Here is a 21,642-nt window from a genome sequence, read left to right on the forward strand (position 1 = left end):
CATCCTTTAAATGTGACAACGGTCGATGCATTGAGGGAAGCATCACATGCAACGGTCATAATTCGTGCGGAGATCATAGCGACTGTCGGGCGGATGCATCCTCGTTGATACGGACCGCAACTGTGGTTTGTTGCGTTTTCGGCATAGTTACCATAGCCACCGTCGCTGTAATCTCATGTCGGGTAGTTCGTAGAAATAATTGCAGGACACCACACAATGTTTGTCTATTATAGTTTCCCGTTAATAATGAATGATGCATTTGTTTATTTTTTACTTATTTATTAATTATTATTCATATTTTTTTATTATTGTAATTTTTGTTTCTTATATTAATCTTAGTAGTGCATAGTGTTTCTGTTAAGGTGCATGAAGAAGAATGTGTTAGGAATCACAAATATAGTGTACAAACATACATGGTTATGTTGCTAGAATTAACATTTCTAATTTGATCCCATATGTTCTCGTGAATTGTGTTAACATGTTATAGCTACAATTACTTAGTTTGTGTTTGTATAGACACGAGTTACCAAACTATGATTTTGCGACTCATGTAGTATTTATTTCTGGAATCCCTTCGTGTTCAATTACTATCTCTTTAAAGAAACGAAGAGCAGCACGACGGAACAGAGAGTGTACACAACCAAGATGTGTAAATTTGAAACATCAACTATTTGGTTGTCACCCAAACGATATTAACGCAATGTCCCCAGAGAAAGACGAGGACGGTTTAGACATGAACAAGTCGCTTACAGCAGCGAAGAAGCCAGCATACCCAGTCTCTTGGATAGAGACAAGAAAAGTGTCATTTAAAGAGTGAACAGATGATCCTAATGATCTGATTGATTTATTGGAGTACAATCTCTGGTGTTGCATTATTGATAATACCCACTGGGCCAAGCAAATGAAGTTAAAAAGGAGATACATTGGTTCGCTAGTCTGTCGATGGTCGGTCAGTCCGTAAGATGTGTATGTGTGTTAAGCAACTCTTTTCAAAGTCCTCAATATGTCATTGCCATGACTTGGTAGATGTGCACGACACTTTTTATCATTGAAAGTGGCGATACATTCCTGAGTTATCAACCCTTGAACATGGTTTTCCATGCCCCATGAACATGCCCAAATTTAGATCAATCAGATTTATACTTTTACAAATTAGGTCAGATTTTATAATAAATGCATATGTAAAAACATATGTTAAATGTCAATGTTACATCAATTGAAATTATGATTGCGGAATGGTAAATTGAAATGAATCAAAGCAATCGTGTCTTTTATATTTTATGTTCCATTTAACAACGTAACATAATGTTTTTACTGTACTGTGTAATATTTTCAATGATATCAATATTGTACATGCAAAAACTGAAATGAGAAGCATTGAAATTAAATTTCGTTTTCATCAGAAACAATTCACACTTTGCAAATAATAAACAACGGCCTTATATACATTATATTTCGGTTGGTATATCTTGTTAATTACAGTGAATCGTTTGATTTCACTCACATAACGACACAAATTCATTCTGGTGTGCTACAAAAGCCTTTTGAACTTGCAGGTCTAATTTGTTGGTGCCCAGGCAGGATCATACGGAGGCGGTAACTGGAAATACAATGGCATTCTGTGAGGAACATTTTTTCTTGTTTGTTGCACCTGTATAACGTACAGCTCGTTTGAAAACCCCTGTTTAGTCTGCTCAAGATTTGTTGACTCATCTTGCATCGGAGGCGCAGTAAGACGAGGTTGCGCAATTGGGCGAGTTTGCTTAAAAAGACAGAGAGACAAACATATATATTTAGTACGGTTTGTCATAAACCGACGCAACGATATTTTATAAAAGACCGGCTACTGACAAAAAAATGTGCGAAACCAAAATTGTAACCAACAAAATTACCTTTTTTTAAAAACATTGAAACATAAATCCCACAGGGATGTATACATGTTTGTACCGTGTTTGCGTACTGCATTAAAGTATTTAAACATAATTTGTGAATTATAAAATGGTTTTGTGTAGAAAAATCAAAAAGAATAAGCCATATATGTGCCATAAAATGCTTCTACTTGCGTTGCCATGCAGCTTCTACGTTAACTTCCCAATACGTATACAAGCATATAAATGTGATAGGAAAACTATGTTTTTATTATTAAAAACGTTGTATGAGCATTTTAAAATCGATTTTAATGATGCACAGAGTAAGTGTGTGAGCATATTTACGTCCAACCTATGTTGATGATGATGTTTGCAAACGTTAAGTGGACGCGTCTCAAAGATATTTTGGCACAAAATGAAAATATTACTTCATATGTCTCGTCATACAACGCGCATAAGCACACATGTTAGTTGAGAAGCGACACATGTGGACACAATGCTAATGTGTATGATATTTGAAGGGAAACTGATTCCCACTAGCCGTGTTGGTGTTATATAACCGTGTGTTAACAAGGAATAACCGTGTGATATGTATCAGTTTAAAAATTCAGATTAACAAATGGGATTAACAAAACGATAAATAAAAATATATGATTTAGTGGACATTTGATGAATTGTCTATTTGAAAATATATTGTTTCTAAAATTGACAGTTTGTCTAAATAATCCCTTTATATCTCAAATTATGTCTTATAAACACTTATCAAAGTGTGAAAGTTCGATGCCTAGCGTAATATCCGGAAATTTATTGTCCTGTTTGACATATGTACATTTTTAATTCCAGTCAGTGTATAAATACAAAAAGTAATCTTTTACTTCAGCTGACTTGTTAATGACCCTTGTTGCCGCATAAGATATGTTTTGAATTCATCATAACAACATCACATGTTGCGACAACAGTAAATAAAGAACTACTTGATTCTGTTAAATATTACTAATACTATTGTAACATCAATACAAAAAAACATTTTTAAACAACTGCAGCAAACAGAAAAGCTGCCAAACTGCTGAGCGATTCAGATACACGTAAGTCAAGCTAAAGATATTCAGACTAAATGTCAATTATCATCAATCAAATAATGACATAATATAATATTTGAGTCGAATCATATTTAACTGCAAACAGTTCTGTTCTGTTAACAGCATAACTTCGGCAGCTTTATTGGTTGGTACAAAAGTTAGAAATAGTTGTGTTGTTGTTTATACAGCAGTCGTGGTGCACCACCGCTGACACCAGTACATCTACCACCACAGCCGCAGCTAAAAACACTAACACTGGCGAACCACAAGCACCAAGATACAATCACCCTATTGATATGAATTGTACTTGAATATACACATAGATACTTGATGATTTTGTTACAAATTTATTGTATAAAATGTCTTAACGTTTAATAAAGACGCGCTTCAATTACACCTAGATAACGAAATGCATGTTCCTATTGTGTTACCGATTGAATTGTAGGAACCCAGTGTTTTTATTTAAAAATCATAACACATACAACAAAAGGGTTATTACGTTCGCGCAACTTCGGTTTTGCAAAATTGTTCCCCCGACCAGTATAGCGTAAAACGTAACTGAGTGCTTTCTTAAGTAACAAACTTTAATACAATTGTTACTGATTACATATTAAAATTTACAGAAAATAAATTCCCTATTGTTCCTACATTTTTGACTATTTTTTTTAAGTTAACATTTCATTTGGAGAACTTTGTTTTAAATAAATAATAGTAAATTTGATTTTTTTTCTAACATATACTTATATTATATAATAGTTTGAACATATTGAAATTATAAAAGGCATTCTTTTGTTTATTTGTATTGTTTTGTGTCTTGTTCAACCATTATAGGCCAATGTGACTCTTAAACAAATTGTACACATAATATACCATGTATTGGGACCGGTCATCGTGGTACAAACGTAATTTTTAATTGTCTTCAATACGGTATCTTAAAAATACCGAACGAGAAAAGAAAGCCCTTTAAACTGCGGTACTGAGGAATTTAACTCCTTAAAATTCCGATTGTATTTACCCTAGAAGGCGGTCCGACTTGTATTCGTCTGTAAATGACCCTCGTGACAATAAAAATGACGATGATAAAAACGACAACACCAATGCCAGGCCCTACGAGTACGCTTGAGTTGTCTTCACTTTCGTCACCTTCGTCTTTGTGTCAGAAGTGGTGCGGACATTCCAATCCAAAATCATGGGGTTGGTGGGGTTGGTGGGGATGACCCAACAGCCAGAGTTGTCACCGCAAGAATCGTAGCCGTTGCAATACACTTTAGCGTCGATACATCGCCCGTTGTCACACACGTGGCCCCAGCTTTGACATTTATCTGGTATATAAAATATGCAGTTTTCATTTAATAAAATGTAGCTATTGAAAAAGAACTCACAATGACAAGATAGCAAACATTATTTACTAAACCCTTGTATTTAAAGTGAACTGTCGTTCTTTCTGTATTGCAAAATAAGTATTACGAAACATTTTATAACGTTTGATAACATGATTTAAATGTATATGGTTTTTACTTATTGCTGTGTTGATCAACGTGCGTAATGCATCATATAAACACACATGTTTCTACCATTTGCCAAACAATTAGACATAGGATAAAACAAATGACAGACAAAAACAACAATAAATACAACTGGAGTCAGAGTGAAACCGTTAATGCAAGGAATTGATTTAAGGTTGTAACACTTCGATTCCGATAACTTACGTAACATTGGCAATATATAATTAGTAGTTATATAAAGCGTTTGAAAAAAGTACATTCATGTATGAATCGAAGGTAAGACAACTTGTATTTATACTAAAAACATTATGAATCTCGAACGCATTGAAATTTACGTTAGAATTATGTCAATTGAGATTGCTAGAAGTGCCCACACAATTATATGATTAATATCTAATCAAAACATGTTTAGCAATACCTGAAAACGAAAACTGTGTAATGACCACAGTAAAGGAATTGAAGGTATTTGGTTTACATAGATGTTGACGTATTTTATCTTGACGTCACCATTTTTTGTGTACACGTAGCTAGAGGAAAAGTCACCTCAAGGGCTTCCCGACATTCCTACACGTTGAATAAATATACATCGACCTATTTAATAAATTCCATCTTTGCTTACAAACATTTTTAAACAGTGCATATATATACACGTACATGCAGTTGGTTTTTTATCATGCAAATGTAATTCATTGTTTACACTTAAATAAAATCATTAAGGGGTGCTGATTGAAGTATTGGGTGAATAACTGATGATGCGGTTGTGTATTGTCATTAAAAATGTATTCGCCATGACACATACAAGATAATTCATTTAAGTAAGTTTTAATATTTATTATTTATGTACATTTAGAATTTTGTAAACGAGGTTTTAGTAGCGCATTCGCCGATTGTGATGTGGAAAATATCACATTGCAGAGTAAATAATATTCGAATGTTTAGTATTAATTTGTTTATGTATATTTAAAATGTACCGTCTTGATTTGTTATGCTGACATATCCGGAATCGCAGCTCACTGGAGTCGCGAAGTAAAGCATCAACATTGGGAACTGATTGGTAGTTTCTAAAGTAACCTCGCAATCGTCGTCGCCAGAAAAGTCAAGTATGAGTTGGTGATTGACAAACGATGCGATGCGAGACCCACAATGATCCGTCATGTTCTCTGAAGTATAAATAGTCAAACTTTAATTGCAAAAAATCTTCAATTCTGGCGATTTACCTATTGCGAAAACAATATGTTAAGACACAAACATTAACGACCACAGACGAACGCATACCATATGGAATTAACCATGTTCCCCTGAACAAAATCTAAAAACGTCATTTATAGAAGTTTTCATTTGTATTTTCGTGCTTGATATATAATGTTAGCCAATATATCATTAAATTGACCTACATGTCAGATTAGCCGATAAACATTTTAAGAACACAAACAAACTAAGGCCCACCGTTTTAAATACGCGTCATTATAACACATGTCAAATATTTGACATCATTATTGGACATTCAAGTGCTTATTAAAACCGGGATGATTCGTCGTTTTATGCAATAGTATCTTAGACTGCCCGTTTCAGCGTTGTCTGTGTATATTTCGTTCAAATATGTCAAACTACTAACCAAAGGCAGTACTTGACACGGCGTTAAGTTTTAATGAGTAGAAATTCAATCGCGAGTATGACGCACACACATACTTTGATAGCACACATCTATACATTCTTGTATGAGTTGACCTTATTTACATTTATTTTTAAAATATAAACAAATATAAAAATACACGTTGTCCATAAGTCCCTAGCGCTCATACAAGGACTGATACTTCGCAAACAGGAGAGTAAAATGGAATCAATACTATCCGAACTTGAGTGTTGTTTCATTTTTTCTTTGGGAAATACGCATAACCGACCATAACAGTTTTAAGAAGTTGGCAACTGTTGTTCGTGTATTTTTATCGACTAAATATATAAATGTACATTATATATATATATATATATATATATATATATATATATATATATATATATATATATATATATATATATATTGTATTAACAAAAGGTACATAAATACATATTTAAACTCTTTCACACGGACGTCAGACGCAGACATAAGAAAAACTTCAATACACTAACTAATCCTGCTATTAAAAGTATAGGAGGATTTGCAAACAACTCAACAAAGCAACCGAAATTAGAATAACAAATAACCAATTTTAAAAGTAAAGGTGAACAATTGAACCCATTTAAATTTCATTTATTTCGGGTATTACAAATATAATGATATGAAGTACATTTCGTATGTTAGCATAATTAACCTATATAATATGTATAACGTGTTCATTTTTATTGTGAGCTATTTAAACGGAAAAGGGCACAAACACACAATGATGTTGTATAAATGTACGCCGTGATAAATTAACTACTAACCATGGGTAAATCCCTCCGCTCTTTCAAAGAGAATTAAACTCCCCTAAATTGTACTTAAAACTGACAGCCATAAAGCATCTATATTCGTGAATTCACAATTAAGAATAGTTCGACATTCATTGATCACATCCAAGCATGATTGTCAGCTGTAATAATCAGACACATGGCTGCAATAAACACTTCCTGGTGTGCATAAGATAAGTTTTGAATATAACTGTGATATTGTTTAATGTGCGTGCGTTCAAACGTTATCATAATTTAACTGTATGTATATAATTCGTATGAGTAAGTTAAAGCGACGGAAAGACGCGTGTAAGAATACCTGAAGGTACACGATGCGGGAAAGCTTAGCTGATAGATACGTGATATTTGAAGATGTTTTGATTGTATCAGCTCTCGGTTCTTAATAAGTTCAATGGTTTTTAACAAAAATTAAACTTCAAATATTATTAAATACGTTTGGAAAACCCTTTACTGCATTGTATGCAATAATTCAATCTTAAAACCCAAACAAACACTAAACAATGAAAATATACACAGCCCTGGTATGTTAAGTGGACTAAATCATGATCAATTATAAATCATTACTTATTTGTTAACGGCGCAGCTGCGATTTTAATGGTCATGCAACTTACATTGTGGTTATGAGATTGTATTTTGTAAATGTCTAGTTTTAAAAGTAACATGCCATCTGTTAAATCACTGTTAATATTTATATGTATTTCTTCGGTGGAATAGTTAATATGAAAACGAATACACTTTAGAACTCATATATAAGATACATTCCAAATACGAGTATAAAGCATACTAAAGTTTAAAACGCTTTTTATGCTAGGCGATCGCTAACCGTTCGTGCATGCTCACTTACGCTGATACACTTTTTATGCTAGGCGATCGCTAACCGATCGTGCAAGATCACTAACGCTGATACACATGCACGGTGGCATCGTCAAGTATACTGTTGAGCTCGTCAAACTGTTCAGCAGCTATAGTGTAATAAACATATCCATCTCCGTGTGTATTTACTCCTCCACGCACATATGTATTTTCGTCTGCCTCAGTAAGCTCTTGATTTGTTTCTTCGGACGCCCAATGTGGATCATACAGAGGTGGTCACTGGTCATACACTTGGACGGGAATTCTCTTCGGGTGGTTGCATCTGTGTATCGAACACTCGTTAACAAACTTGGTTAGATGAAGAAGCAATAGTTGGTTTTGTATACAAAATTTCCATTTGAGACTCGGTCGGTCGTGTGTTCTACAACGTTCAAAATAACAAACAAATAAAATAAATGTTAATGGTTTGTCTGCAATACGATACTAAGTATCAAAGATATAAACAGCTTTAGACGTAGAGGTGAACATGTGAAAGTGATACAAAATTATCAATGGATCGCACTTAAGGACAAGCGTAGAAGATTTACTGTGGAATCACAGTGTAACTTAGACTTTGGCATGGCGAAACAGAAATGTAGCACACAAAAAATATTAACCTATGACGGTTTTCAAGTGGTTCATTGTATGCATAACATTATTGCGAAACTAATATTCCAAAGGGCGATAACGCCTACACATACATCTCGTGCAAATTTGCCAACTACTTCAGAGAAACTATTATCTGTTTCGCCGCTGTCGGTGCAATATCCGCAAGAATTATCGCCTCAAGAATTGAAACCGTTTCATTTCAAACCCTCTTGTATGAATTAAATGGCTCAAACGTGACCTCAGCCTGGACACGAACCTTTCACATTTTAATTGTTGCAGTTCATTAAATATACATAGAAAGTAGAATGAATTTAACAATGTTGCTTATTATAATTATCGTTCCATAGTATGTGTATACTGACTGCATGTTATAAAATCGATTAATATACATGTCGTATTTAAAGGAAACAAGAATATTGCCAAGCAATGATGTCCCCTACCGGCTCCACCATTGTCAGAGTTTTGTTTTATATATATTTGTTGCCATAGCAACCAAATTTTTTGACGTAGGAACACAATGAAATGACGTGCATAATGTCCATATTGCCATCCGTCCATGTTTCAAGTTTCATGAAAAAATATGACACACAGAGCGCAAACCATAAGTCCCCTTCGGTGAAACCGGTAGTGGACAATAATGACCCACTATGTAGAGAATACTGGATAGAGTTAAACACAGAAAAGATTTCTAGTGTACACAAACATTGCACACGGCTTTCCAATTAAGATATAAATAAATAATAATAATAAGGATAATAAATAAACGGAGAGACACAGTTTGAGAAAACTGATAGGTTTGATATTGTATTACGGGTATGCTAGCTGAGCAATTATTGAAGCTGGAAGTACATGGATGTGCGTGTTGGTAAAGTTTCAAGGGCTTATAACATGTATATCCCACCACATTCTTTTAAATAAAAGATTGTCGTATTGAGCAAAATATAATACACTTGAACAATTTGAAGCTCGTATTTAACGTTTTAACTTGAGTAATGTAAACAACGGAGTAATAGAGCGCAAGTTTACGAATAGTTATCAATCTAAAAGCCAAAAAAAAGGAAAACGAGCTGGCCAAATATGAGGCATGAACCAGTGACCTTAGGATTAAATGTTATGGCCATTACCACTCTGCAATTGGGACCATTACAGTGCGTGATGCATTTTATACTTCATGTAAGCGATCTACATTTCGTTATTAAAACACAACAAAACGCTCCATAGTATTGAATTGTTTCGAAATCGACCGTGATTGCACGGCATTACAATTTCGTGAATTTTACACGATTACTCATTAACGAACATTTTCTAATGTAGAGTCTTATGTACGGTATTCTTTTAATAATGACAACTATACAAACAGTTGGCAAATCGTCATTTCGACTTTCATCGAAAAAGTCCCTTTCAACCCTTGCAATTTAAGAACACTCAAATCCGTTATTAAGCTCTATATTCATTTACATTTACATTTACAAGGCAAACCAGATGAAAATGTGCATTAAAATACGTCTTTAACACACCGTTTAAAATACCTTAAGTGTCAGATCGATGTTATTGAATAACATCGGTTGATAAGCGTGTGTCTTGAACATGTGAACAATATACATGCCTTGATTGGAATACTGATGCGTATGAGTGAAAGGACGAGGGTGATAGCTCAAAGGGCAAGGACCAAGCCGGATTATAGATTAATGTACACCACCTTTCATCATAAAACTTATAACTATTCAAAAGTTATCAGCATAGTACGAATACATGTGGATATATTTATCAAGAGGTTCGTGCTGTTTTTCCCCAAATGTAAACATTCATGATCAATACGTCACAACTACAAGTGACATAAAACCGTTAAAAACCCACTGTGTTCTGTGTATCATAAGTTATTTACGAGTCAATCTTATACGTGGTAACGATAAAGCTTCAACAAACATACACGTACACGTTGTTACAGGTGGAAGAAATACTAGTCATTATGAAACGTGTTCGTCTTTAGACTAGACATATGAATGAAAACGCGACAAATTACAATTATTGTACCAGTCTTGCGCATACTGTTATTTGTAAATGTATTCTCACTCACTGAATCATATCCGAACATGTAGAAGTTATTACTGTAGCATTTCTATAATATTCGGGTTATCGTTTATCCTAGGAGTATTAAAAAAATACGAAATATTTATTGAGTCATAAATATGTCACATTATTCAACAACAAACATGCCAAATCTAGTTTTAGTAGTATTAATTAGATCTAAATGCACTGATGGAAAATTTTAATGAAAAAGTTTTTATTTGCAAGCTAAAGATGTGTGATATGATTAGTGTAAGAAATGACTTATAAATCATAAATGGCTTGCTTTTTTCTTGCATGCGTTTTGGCTTATTTCCTTGAAAGATTGTGTGCTTGCCTGCCATATTAACACCACATGTCGCCTGTTTGACTACGGATAATTCTGACTGTACACCGTGACACGATATTTCACAGCAAGATAATTCGAAGTTGTGTATTAAATAACACATGTATGTAGTAGAACCTTTACATTCGAACATATAAGCTACATCTTGAAGTACGTGTAACGCTATAAAATATATGAATGGATTGTATCATTCACATTAATATATCTAATGCTTGAATGACATTAGTTGTACTTATTAAGTTTGATGTTGAAATAACTTATCACATAATCATAAAATCATATTGTAAAATACAGTGTAAGTCATAAAGTAATAATTCTTGTATATTACGACTACTGCAAGATGAGCCTTAATTTTAATCAGCAAGGTCAATTTTATTAAAAAAACTATCCTTTTATATTTGTAGCAATTAAACATAACCATGAACATGTATACGGGTTCAGTGTCTATAATAAATGTTACAATTGAGATTTTCAGATATTTGATCATTTTAAATATACCTATGGACATGTTTACCATTGATCATTTCACGTTGCATTTGTGTTATTCCAACGTATGACAAAATACACACATTCAAGGTCTCAACAAGTAAGTGTTTTTAAAGACTTTTCTACAGTTTTAGTGTATGTTTTATTTTACAGAAACAGTTTGTTCAAAAACGACGTTATAATGCTAAGTGTACAAAAAAGGATGAGTTCAATGTTGTGCATAATCCGTGCGTTGATTATCATTTAAATGTACATCCCCAAGCGTACGGTAGTGATCATCAGAACGATCAGCATTGAGATTATACTAAATATATCCTTCTCTGTGCGTGTTCGGCTCTTCGGCCCCTGTAGCTTTCTCAATGTGTGTCTGTATGTTCTGATTCGCTACAAAGGCGTTTTGGCAATCTGGTTTCCTTTCTTTTGGCGCCCAAGTTGGGTCATACGGAGGCGGTGACAGGTCATACGACGGCGTTCTCGGTTGGAAATTAGCTGCTGTGTGTTACATCTGTATTCCGTAAAGCTCCTGTGGAAACCCTTTGTTAAAGTTCCCAGAATTGGTACTGACAGCATACACAACTTGCATCGTAGGTGCTGTGGGTCGGGATTGCTGTAACGAGGACAATGACAACGATATTTGATGTGTACAGTCAGTCAACCAGTTTAGAATCATCCGGCAAAAAAGTCAATTATTTTGACCACAATGATTTCTTTCGGGATTTAGTTTCAATGTGAGAAGATGTAAAAATAAAGGGTAAAATTTATTGTGTATGATAACAGGTAAGGCCAGACTGCATATGCAGTTTTTTGTCAGAAATAGCTAATTAAAGTTAACCCTTCGGGAAATTATAAAAAATCAGTCAACTTACAGAATTAGTATTTCAAAAGATTGTCGGGATTTAGTTTCAATGTGAGAAGATGTAAAAAAAAGGGTAAAATTTATTTTGTATGATAACAGGTAAGGCCAGACTGCATATGCAGATTTTGTAAAAAATAGCCAATTAAAGCAAACCTTCGGGAAATTATAAAAATCAGTCAACTTACAGAATTAGTATTTCAAAAGATTATCATGGCATTTGTTTTCATTCAGCAAAAACTTTAATTGAAAATAGTAAAGCATTCTATATCAATATGCACATTTCAAAACATAACTCATTCAATCAGTTCCGGTTAACTTTTTGCCGCATTTATCCCCCATGCACGCATTATACTTAAGATTTCTTTCTAAAACTTTGTTAGTTTATTCCTTTACCTAATGTATAGCTTAGACACTTATCATTTTGTTTTTCTTGGGTTGGGGCATTCTGGAAAACTAAATACAAATTACTCGGAAATGTTGATTATCCGTAACTGGTTGACAAACTGTATGTGTTTGTGTGGTAAACAATACTGAATTATTAGTGTAAAAATAGATTTAACAGAAGCTTAGTTTTTCAGATTACAAATCAATGTTAGAATAATTATATATGCAAACCGTTTTTTAATATAAGATTACAACTAAAAAACTTTAACTGGAATAATAAATTTAAATGGACCTGTTATCATAATCATTCAAGTAATGCAAAATATATTAACCTGTGTGGGTATTCTGATGGGTCTTCTATTGCAACAGATAATCGTAACTGTGACTATGACGAGGACGATTACATTCCTACAACTATGCTTACGCCTGAACCAACAAATCCACAAGGGTCGTCTGCACAACCGGAGTTATCTCCGCAGGTATTATAACCGTTGCATTTCAAATCTCAGTCAATGCACCGCCCGTTGTCGCAAACATGATTCCTGCTTCCACACGCACCCTTAAAATATTAAAGAAAATGAATATAGTATTAACTTAAGTAGTCCAAAGCAATCACTGCAGTCGACATACATAAATAAAAAATATCAAACACGGCTATGTATTGGGAATGTTTGATCAGTCTTAATTGCCTTTAAAATGGAAGTTAAAAGTGTTCAGTATCGTGACTGTCATACTTTCTAAGTATTGACAATGTAATATTTTCTCTTTATTGATCATGTTATACTTTCTCATAGTTGACCGTAACAATACTTTCTCAGCAATGACCCTGTCACCCTTTGTCATGAATGAAAATGTAATACTTTTTCAGTATCGACAATGTAATACTTTCTCAGTATTGACAATGTAATACTTTCTCAGTATTTACCATGTAATACTTTCTCAGTATTTACCCTAAACATACTTTCTCAGTATTGATCGTGTAATACTTTCTCAGTATTGACCCTTTAACACGTTCTCAATATTGACCATGTAATACTTTCTCAATATTGACATTGTCATTCTCTCTCTGTATTGACAATGTCATACTTTCTCAGTATTAAAAAAGTAACACTTTCTCAGTATTTACCCTAAAAATACTTTCTCAGTATTGACTCTGTAATAATTGTTCAGTATTGACCCTGTAATAATTTCTCAGTATTGACCCTTTAACACTTTTTTAATATTGATCTTGTAATACTTTCTCAATATTGACATTGTCATTCTCTCTCGGTATTGACAATGTCATACTTTCTCAGTATTGATCCTGTACCAATTTCTCAGTATTTACCCTGTAAGACTTCTTCAGTATTGACCCTGTCACACATTCTCAGTATTGAACGTGTCATAATTTCTCAGTATTGACCTTGTAATACTTTCTCTGTATTGACCCTGTCACACACTCTCAGTAATGAACCTGTCATACATTCTCAGTATTGAACCTGTCATAATTTTTCAGTATCGACCCTGTAATACATCCTCAGTATTTTATGGAGTGCAATACCCCACGGAGAGATCAGGCAATCCATATTGCCCTGGTTTAATGAATATCCGATCCATTAAAGATGTATTTAATTTAGTGCTAACTATAGCAAATCGTTTCTTTCTGTACTATATGTTCACTGATTTGATTTATCAAGTTGGGATTGCACTTTTTCATCTGCATCTGTGTATTGATCACCTCTGACAAGGGTTCCTGCACTGTGACCACAGTGGGATTCCAGTAAAGTAGGAGAGTACATGATTTCGGTGTAGTGTTCATATAAAGAAAGCTGAAATTGTGCCTTGTATTAACAATCTGGACAGATTAGGAGTGTTTCAGATTGTGTTGTTTTTTACAAGAGAACAGCATTCTCGTTTACAAGAAAGCTCTAAATGAAAAACGTTATCCAATCCAAGTATAATGTTTGGCTGGAAGAATGGAGTGCTTTTCATAGATTTTAATCTAGGCGGAGTTTAGTCAAGTAAACGTGATAAACAATTCATACATATTCTTACTAGTAAAACCGGTGGACACTATTTTTGCCTTACTTGAATCCGAATACAGCGCTACGATCAAAGATAATGATGCGTGGACCCACTGTAGGGGTCTAGAGGTGTATTTTATCTTGACGTCACCATTGTAAGTGTAGACTTTACTGCTTGACACGTAACCGCACAGACTTTCCGCGATACCTTAAAAGGGCAAAACAGGACATAATCAAATTAAGTCCATCCAATCATTATACGCAATCGAATCAAACAACAAATACATATTTTATTATTGAAAAAATAAGATTAGTCTTGTTCTTAAAAAAAAAATATGTTTGTGCAACGAATTGAGTAATAGTTTAAGTTCAACATATGATGCGTATAATTGTGAGAACTTGTCAAATAATGATGAGAAATTGGGTGAAATATTTGGGTTTTCTTTATGTACGAAATATTGACAAGTATATCAGTGGCGAGTATGCATGCCGGTCAAAAGATTAAATATTTGGATCTGGTGTATGTTTAACAACAAAAGGGGAACGATGCTGTCGACACAAGCCTTAGGCTGTATTTGCATTATTTATTTTTATCACAATGCTGATTAGCGTGCACATACCCAGTCCCATGTTGTAATTCAACCAATCAGGAACAAGCACGTATAGAACACTGACAAATAGGATTCATAACTGAGTTTCACGGGCCAGATGTTGGAGGGGAATAGTTCAGTTAGCGTTTAGACCTAGAGGTGGACAGTTGGGAAAAGACACAATCATGTAGCAATCACAACGTATTTGTATAGCTGAAATATTAGTTAAGTCAGACATTAAATTGGACTAGAAACTGATATATAGTGTTGTTGAATATTTTATCCTTCATTATGCAGAGTAATTAATATTATTAGAGAGGGACGGACTTGTCCCATGCGCGGTACGAGAAGATGTTAGTTAATGCAAATCGTGTCATCTTGGCAATTCGCGCATGACGAGATATCGAATGATAGGCTACACACCGGTAATTTAAGAGTAATGAACATTGTTAGTAACTATGTGTCGTCCTGAACTATGAACGATTACGGGACACAGGACGATAAATGTAGCCGTGACCAGGATTCGAACAAAGAAATACTACCACTTACGATTACGAAGCCATGAAAAACAACGCGAAGAAACTCCGTTTCGGCAACTTCTGTAACCAGTAACAACGACCGTGAGCCGGGAACAACGACATCAGACCGCACATATTCTGCAACTTCCGGTGAGTGACTGTTTTATTTCCTAACGCTTGTATCAACATGGCAAATCAAATAATCCCTGAATTATTTCAAAATTTGAATGAACAAATTAAAGATATTAAAACGGCCATAAGCACTCAGACTATTTCACTAGTTGTACAATCATTTGATGGAAATTCAAAAGAATATAACAATTGGATTAAAAATGCAGAAAAAAATGGAACGCTTACCAATTTAGATGAGAATAAATTAAAATTTGTTGCTTACCAATCTAGTAAAGGGCTTGTTAGTGATAACATACATCGTTTTTTGACTGATGATCCGACAGAGGCATGGACAGATTTAAAGGAACAGCTTAAATTAAGATTTGCAGAAATTGAAGACCCACAATACGCTTTCTCATTATTAAAGACGACTCAACAAAAGACCGACGAAAATGTTCAAATATACGCTGAGCGACTTTTATTTCTTGCGACTGATGCATACGAAAATATTGAAGGTAATTTAGACTATATAGAAAAACAGTTAGTAGAAATTTTTATCGACGGATTATCGCACGATTATTTGAGACTTAAATTAATACGCGAAAATCATGCAACCCTATCAAATGCTTTAAAAAAACGCTATACAGGAGCAAAGTGTCAGAGCTAGAATTGAGTTGCGATCACAGGTAAATAGACTTAATAACATTACGACCGATAATATTCAGACAGATATCGATTATATTAGGTCATCTATTGTTTGCACATATTGCAAGAAACACGGTCATTCTATTGAAATCTGTCGCCGTAGGCAACGCGAGATAAGTGCATATACGGAAGGGCGGAACGGTCATACGATAGATCAAAACGGTATCAGGCGCAAGAACGAATATGACAAAAATTGGAAAGATAAAATTGATTGTTGGAATTGTGGTAAATTAAGACACTTTAGTAGAGAATGTACTCAAAGAAAAACGTACATTAATCGAAAAAACTAGGAAATTCTTACCAAAAAGGGGTCTATGGTAAGAATGAAAAAGTCGAGACATATAATATCGCTTTGTGTGGTAGTCCAAATTCTTGTGTTATTTCAACAGGTGGGTTTCAATTTAGAAGCCTGATAGACTCCGGTGCTGAAGTTAGCATCGTGAGTAAACGTACTTATGATATGTTAAAACAAAAACCAGCACGGATAATTAAAAAAGTAAATCTTAAGTCGGTAAATGGACATTCATTACATGTCCACGGAAGTGTAAAATTGAGATTCAAAATAGGGAGCATATATAAAGAGCACATGTTTTTTGTAGTAAGTAACGTTAATAGAAATGTTATTTTAGGAAGAGACTTTTTACAAGATAATGGTGTCCGTTTGTACTTCGATTTAGGATGTTTGAGGTTTGATAACTGTTATGTACCTCTAGAAGAAGATGTACACCTTTCAACGATAGCGAGATTGACTAGACATACTGTGTTAAAACCACAAACTGCATATAGACTCTTTGCTCAAGCTAAAAGAAACTGCATACGTTCAAATACATATTATGAATTTAATGGAATAAGCAATTCTTTCTTTGATAATGAACCTGGTTTAACAATTGTTAATTCAGTAGTCAAGACAACGCGTGATAGACAATTTCCCATTTTAATTATAAACAATACACACAAAACAATAAGGCTTAGACGACACTGTGCCATAGGGCGAATAAAATCGGTAAATGATAATGAAATATGCTCAGTACAAGAAGTTATCAAAAATAATCAGCCGAAATCAGGCTTATCTAACGATGAAATCTTATCAGATTTACGTGTAGATGAAGATCAAAAAGAACATATTATACCGGTACTCTTAAAACACAGAACTCTCTTCGCAAGAAATAATTTAGAATTAACACAAACGTCAGCGATAGAATTTACCATAGATACAGGGGATCATCCACCTATTAAATTGAAACCATATCGAACACCATTAAAAATTAAGGTATTCATAGATAAAGCCATCGACGAAATGCTAGCCGCAAACATAATAAGTCCATCAAGAAGTCCGTGGAGCTTCCCTATTGTTTAAGTAAATAAAAAGAAAAATAACCATGACTCAAACAAAGATAATAAAGACGAGAAAAGGTTTTGCGTTGATTTTAGACAATTAAACAAAATTACAAAACCAATTGCCTATCCATTACCACTAATAGATGATATATTGGCGTTATTAGGTAAAAGTAAATATTTCACCAGTTTAGATTTGATATCGGGGTATTGGCAAATACCAATAAAAGAAGAGGACAGAGAAAAAACGGCTTTTGCTTCGGGATTCAGGGGTCTATTTCAATTTAACGTTATGCCCTTCGGTGCCTCCTCTGCCGGTGCTATATTTCAAGAATTAGCTAATAAAGTACTCAAAGGTTGAGGAAATTGAAAGTTTATATAACTGACAGACATTTGATTAACGGTCCAGGTCAACCTATAGACATATAAGATTGTTATTACATCATTTATCGTTGAAACGGTAAATATGAAAGCGGTCAACAGAAAATCTTATTTGTACAGGCCATATAAAGTTTTATGTCACACCGAATAATGAAGTTTGAATAATTTATTGTGCAAATATGGTTTCATTTCCCCAATGTAATTCAAGTATCGGGAACTTCTGTTGGTATGGTCTTAGCTCTATATAAACAATTAGGCTCGTAGGTCAACGTTACTTCAAACTAATGAAATTTAAATAATTGATTATATATGTGTGATTCCAATTTCCCAAGATTATCGCAGTGTTACGTTTCATATTAACAATGAGGTTTGTCCATAGATAACATCTGGTTATATGATCAAGTATGCTTAATGAAACGAGGTTTCATGTTCCCAAAGTAATAATTGTGTATATATCTCAATCGGGTACAAACATGACAAAAAGACCACACCTGTCGCAACGGACGGTAAATACCCAATTCGTTTATCGATCTAATCCTATTGACCGACGCTTTTGTAGACCAGCTCATGATAACGCACTTGACAACGACATTAATTAACACTAGCTTATGCCCTACAGCGCTCAAGTACACACCATTTTAGGCATAAATAACATTTTTATATAGTTTGTAAATATCCTTAAAAGAAACTCACTGTATCTTTTATTAGTATAATACAAAAGATACAACTATATTGCTATGATTCATTAAATTTTTGATACTGGTCGTATATATAGTTTTTTCCTTTCTTTATAAGAATAACTACATAAAGACAAGGGATTTTGTTTGAAAATTTTTGTTCTCAAAGTAAATAAAACATAATAAAGCACAATGCATTTCATTGAATAGACAAATGCGTATAGTTTAAATAAAACATAATAAATTTGTGTCATGAGAATCGCGTTTCTTTAGCACATTCATTTTATTTGGGTATATATTATCATAGGTGTGATAAGTAATCTGGGTGCTAATATAACAAATTCCATTTACTATAAATATGTAAATAGAAGGCCCGTTTATCATTTCATGTAATTGACCCTATAAGATTTGCCAATGCGATACAAGTTAAGGAGAAAAGCAGCGCTCCTGACATCGTTGGCGTGGTTTGCATGCAGCAACATGCGTTAATAACGCATTTGAGATCGTGATCAGATCTTAACGCCCCGACAAAGAAGAAGAATATGTCATCGACATACAGATATCTTCGACGACGATGTATCCGTCGACGATAAGATGACGTAATAGACGACTTCAATAAGGATCCAACATTGTCGACATTGATCCAAATTGTGAACCAGCATCAGAACCATACAACGAGTGGACTGTTAATGGACATTTCACGCGTCGTCGAAAATGATTTTTAAAGATACGATGATATGAAAGGACTTGATGATGAAAAATCGCGCGTACGTTGTACATATATTAGGTGAACATTTAACCGTCTATGAACTTATATTTATATATGTGTGTTACCTTAATTACGTGTACATAAACAATTAGTATGATGCTACAGTCATGAGCGCAGTCATTCTTCAGAACTCTATATAATAAACATTTGAAGTATTCTAAATCGTGCGACAACCGAGGACCAACAGCTTCTCCGACCGACCATCATCGTCTTCATTCGGAAGCCGCCGTCTTCAATCGACTGCATGTTACCATCTACAACCAGATGTCACATACTCTCCAACCGGACGTCTCATCTCTTCACCTAGACGCCACATCGCCTCCAGCAAAGATGTCAAAAATGGACACTATTCGTATTGGATTTCCCAAACCAGTGACACATTCCACTTCATTGTGATTGACATTGACTATTTAAATATTCCGACGTTTTATTATTTCAGCAGAAACATTCGATAAAAATTTCATTAATAATTTGCAGATTTTTATCATATATATGTTTTAGTCACTGATGTTTTCATGTTTGCGTGTTTGATTTTCTACATCGTATGTATTAATATGTTTTCGTTTATTTCCATACTTACATTCTTAAAGATTTTTCTGTATCCTAAAATACATAAATATCAAATTGGGAGGATAAGTTGTGTCAAATAATGATGAGAAATTGGGTGAAATATGTGAGTTTTCTTTATGTACGAAATATTGACAAGTATATCAGTGGCGAGTATGCATGACGGTCAAAAGATTAAATATTTGGATCTGGTGTATGTTTAACAACAAAAGGGGAACGATGCTGTCGACACAAGCCTTAGGCTGTATTTGCATTATTTATTTGTATCACAATGCTGATTAGCGTGCACATACTCAGTCCCATGTTGTAATTCAACCAATCAGGAACAAGCACGTATAGAACACTGACCAATAGGATTCATAACTGAGTTTCACGGGCCAGATGTTGGAGGGGAATAGTTCAGTTAGCGTTTAGACCTAGAGGTGGACAGTTGGGAAAAGACACAATCATGTAGCAATCACAACGTATTTGTATAGCTGAAATATTAGTTAAGTCAGACATTAAATTGGACTAGAAACTGATATTTAATGTTGTTGAATATTTTATCCTTCATTATGCAGAGTTATTAATATTATTAGAGAGGGACGGACTTGTCCCATGCGCGGTACGAGAAAATGTTAGTTAATGCAAATCTTGTCATCTTGGCAATTCGCGCATGACGAGATATCGAATGATAGGCTACACACCGGTAATTTAAGAGAAATGAACATTGTTAGTAACTATGTGTCGTCCATGAACTATGAACGATTACGGGACAAACTAAAGTAAACATATTGAGACTTTTAATTGCTAAATAGCAATTATGCAAACATATTTTTGTGGTATTGTACTACATATGTTTTATTAGAACACAAGCAGAGGCATAGAATCGGACGCAAAACATGATAATTATATCATTATAAAGTATCTACTTTCGTTACCTTTACTCTTTATAATCAACCCATTTATGCATAGCGTCTAGAAAAAAGGTCTTGGCAAACAGCGTAGACCCAGATGCGGCGTCTCATCAGAATCTTTGCTGTTTGCTTGAAGGAATTACTGTAAGAAAAAGTCTAAATATAGAAATAAATATACTAGACATCCCTGATTTTGGAAATAAATTGATCCAATTTAGAAAGGATGGGAGAGGCCACTAGGCATAAATGGGTTAAATCGACTATTTGTAAAATGTACCACTTGCTGACTGACCATATTGATTACTTATGCTGACACTTCCGTACAAGCAGCTCACTGAAAACCTCTGGAAGTATAGCATCATCTTTGGAAATTGGCTTGAGGTTGTTATGGTCACCTCACATTCTTCATTGTCAGAAAAGTACAATGAAAGTTGATAACCACCGTAAATTATGAATCGAGATCCACAGTTAAGTGACAACATAAGCGATATTATTTCTTTAAATCAGAACTTCTTTTACAAATTCAGCTAACTAAATTAGTTTAACTTTATTCTTTGTATTCGGCAATTTGTGGAATTATTTAAAAAGAAGGC

General features: G+C 34.1%; 1 protein-coding gene across 2 annotated transcripts; it reads right to left on the minus strand.

Annotated features, from left to right (window-relative positions):
* Positions 1-1,595: 1,595 nt before the first annotated feature.
* Positions 1,596-21,432, minus strand: LOC127848416 (uncharacterized). 2 transcript variants are annotated; one of them, XM_052380869.1, is made up of 5 exons: positions 21,342-21,432; positions 14,565-14,708; positions 5,424-5,612; positions 3,963-4,269; positions 1,596-1,762 (listed from the first exon to the last, which is right to left on the minus strand). In XM_052380869.1, exons 1-4 carry the CDS (start codon positions 21,409-21,411, stop codon positions 4,055-4,057), a joined length of 618 nt encoding a protein of 205 aa, XP_052236829.1. In that variant the 5' UTR covers positions 21,412-21,432; the 3' UTR covers positions 1,596-1,762; positions 3,963-4,054. The 2 variants fall into 2 exon arrangements, 1 of the variants encoding a protein (XP_052236829.1); XR_008034496.1 differs by lacking the exons at positions 14,565-14,708; positions 21,342-21,432 and adding an exon at positions 6,874-7,015.
* Between the last annotated feature and the right edge of the window lie 210 nt (positions 21,433-21,642).

The sequence above is a fragment of the Dreissena polymorpha genome, chromosome 10, assembly GCF_020536995.1.
Source record: "Dreissena polymorpha isolate Duluth1 chromosome 10, UMN_Dpol_1.0, whole genome shotgun sequence".
In the NCBI taxonomy this organism is placed as follows: Eukaryota; Metazoa; Mollusca; class Bivalvia; order Myida; family Dreissenidae; genus Dreissena; species Dreissena polymorpha.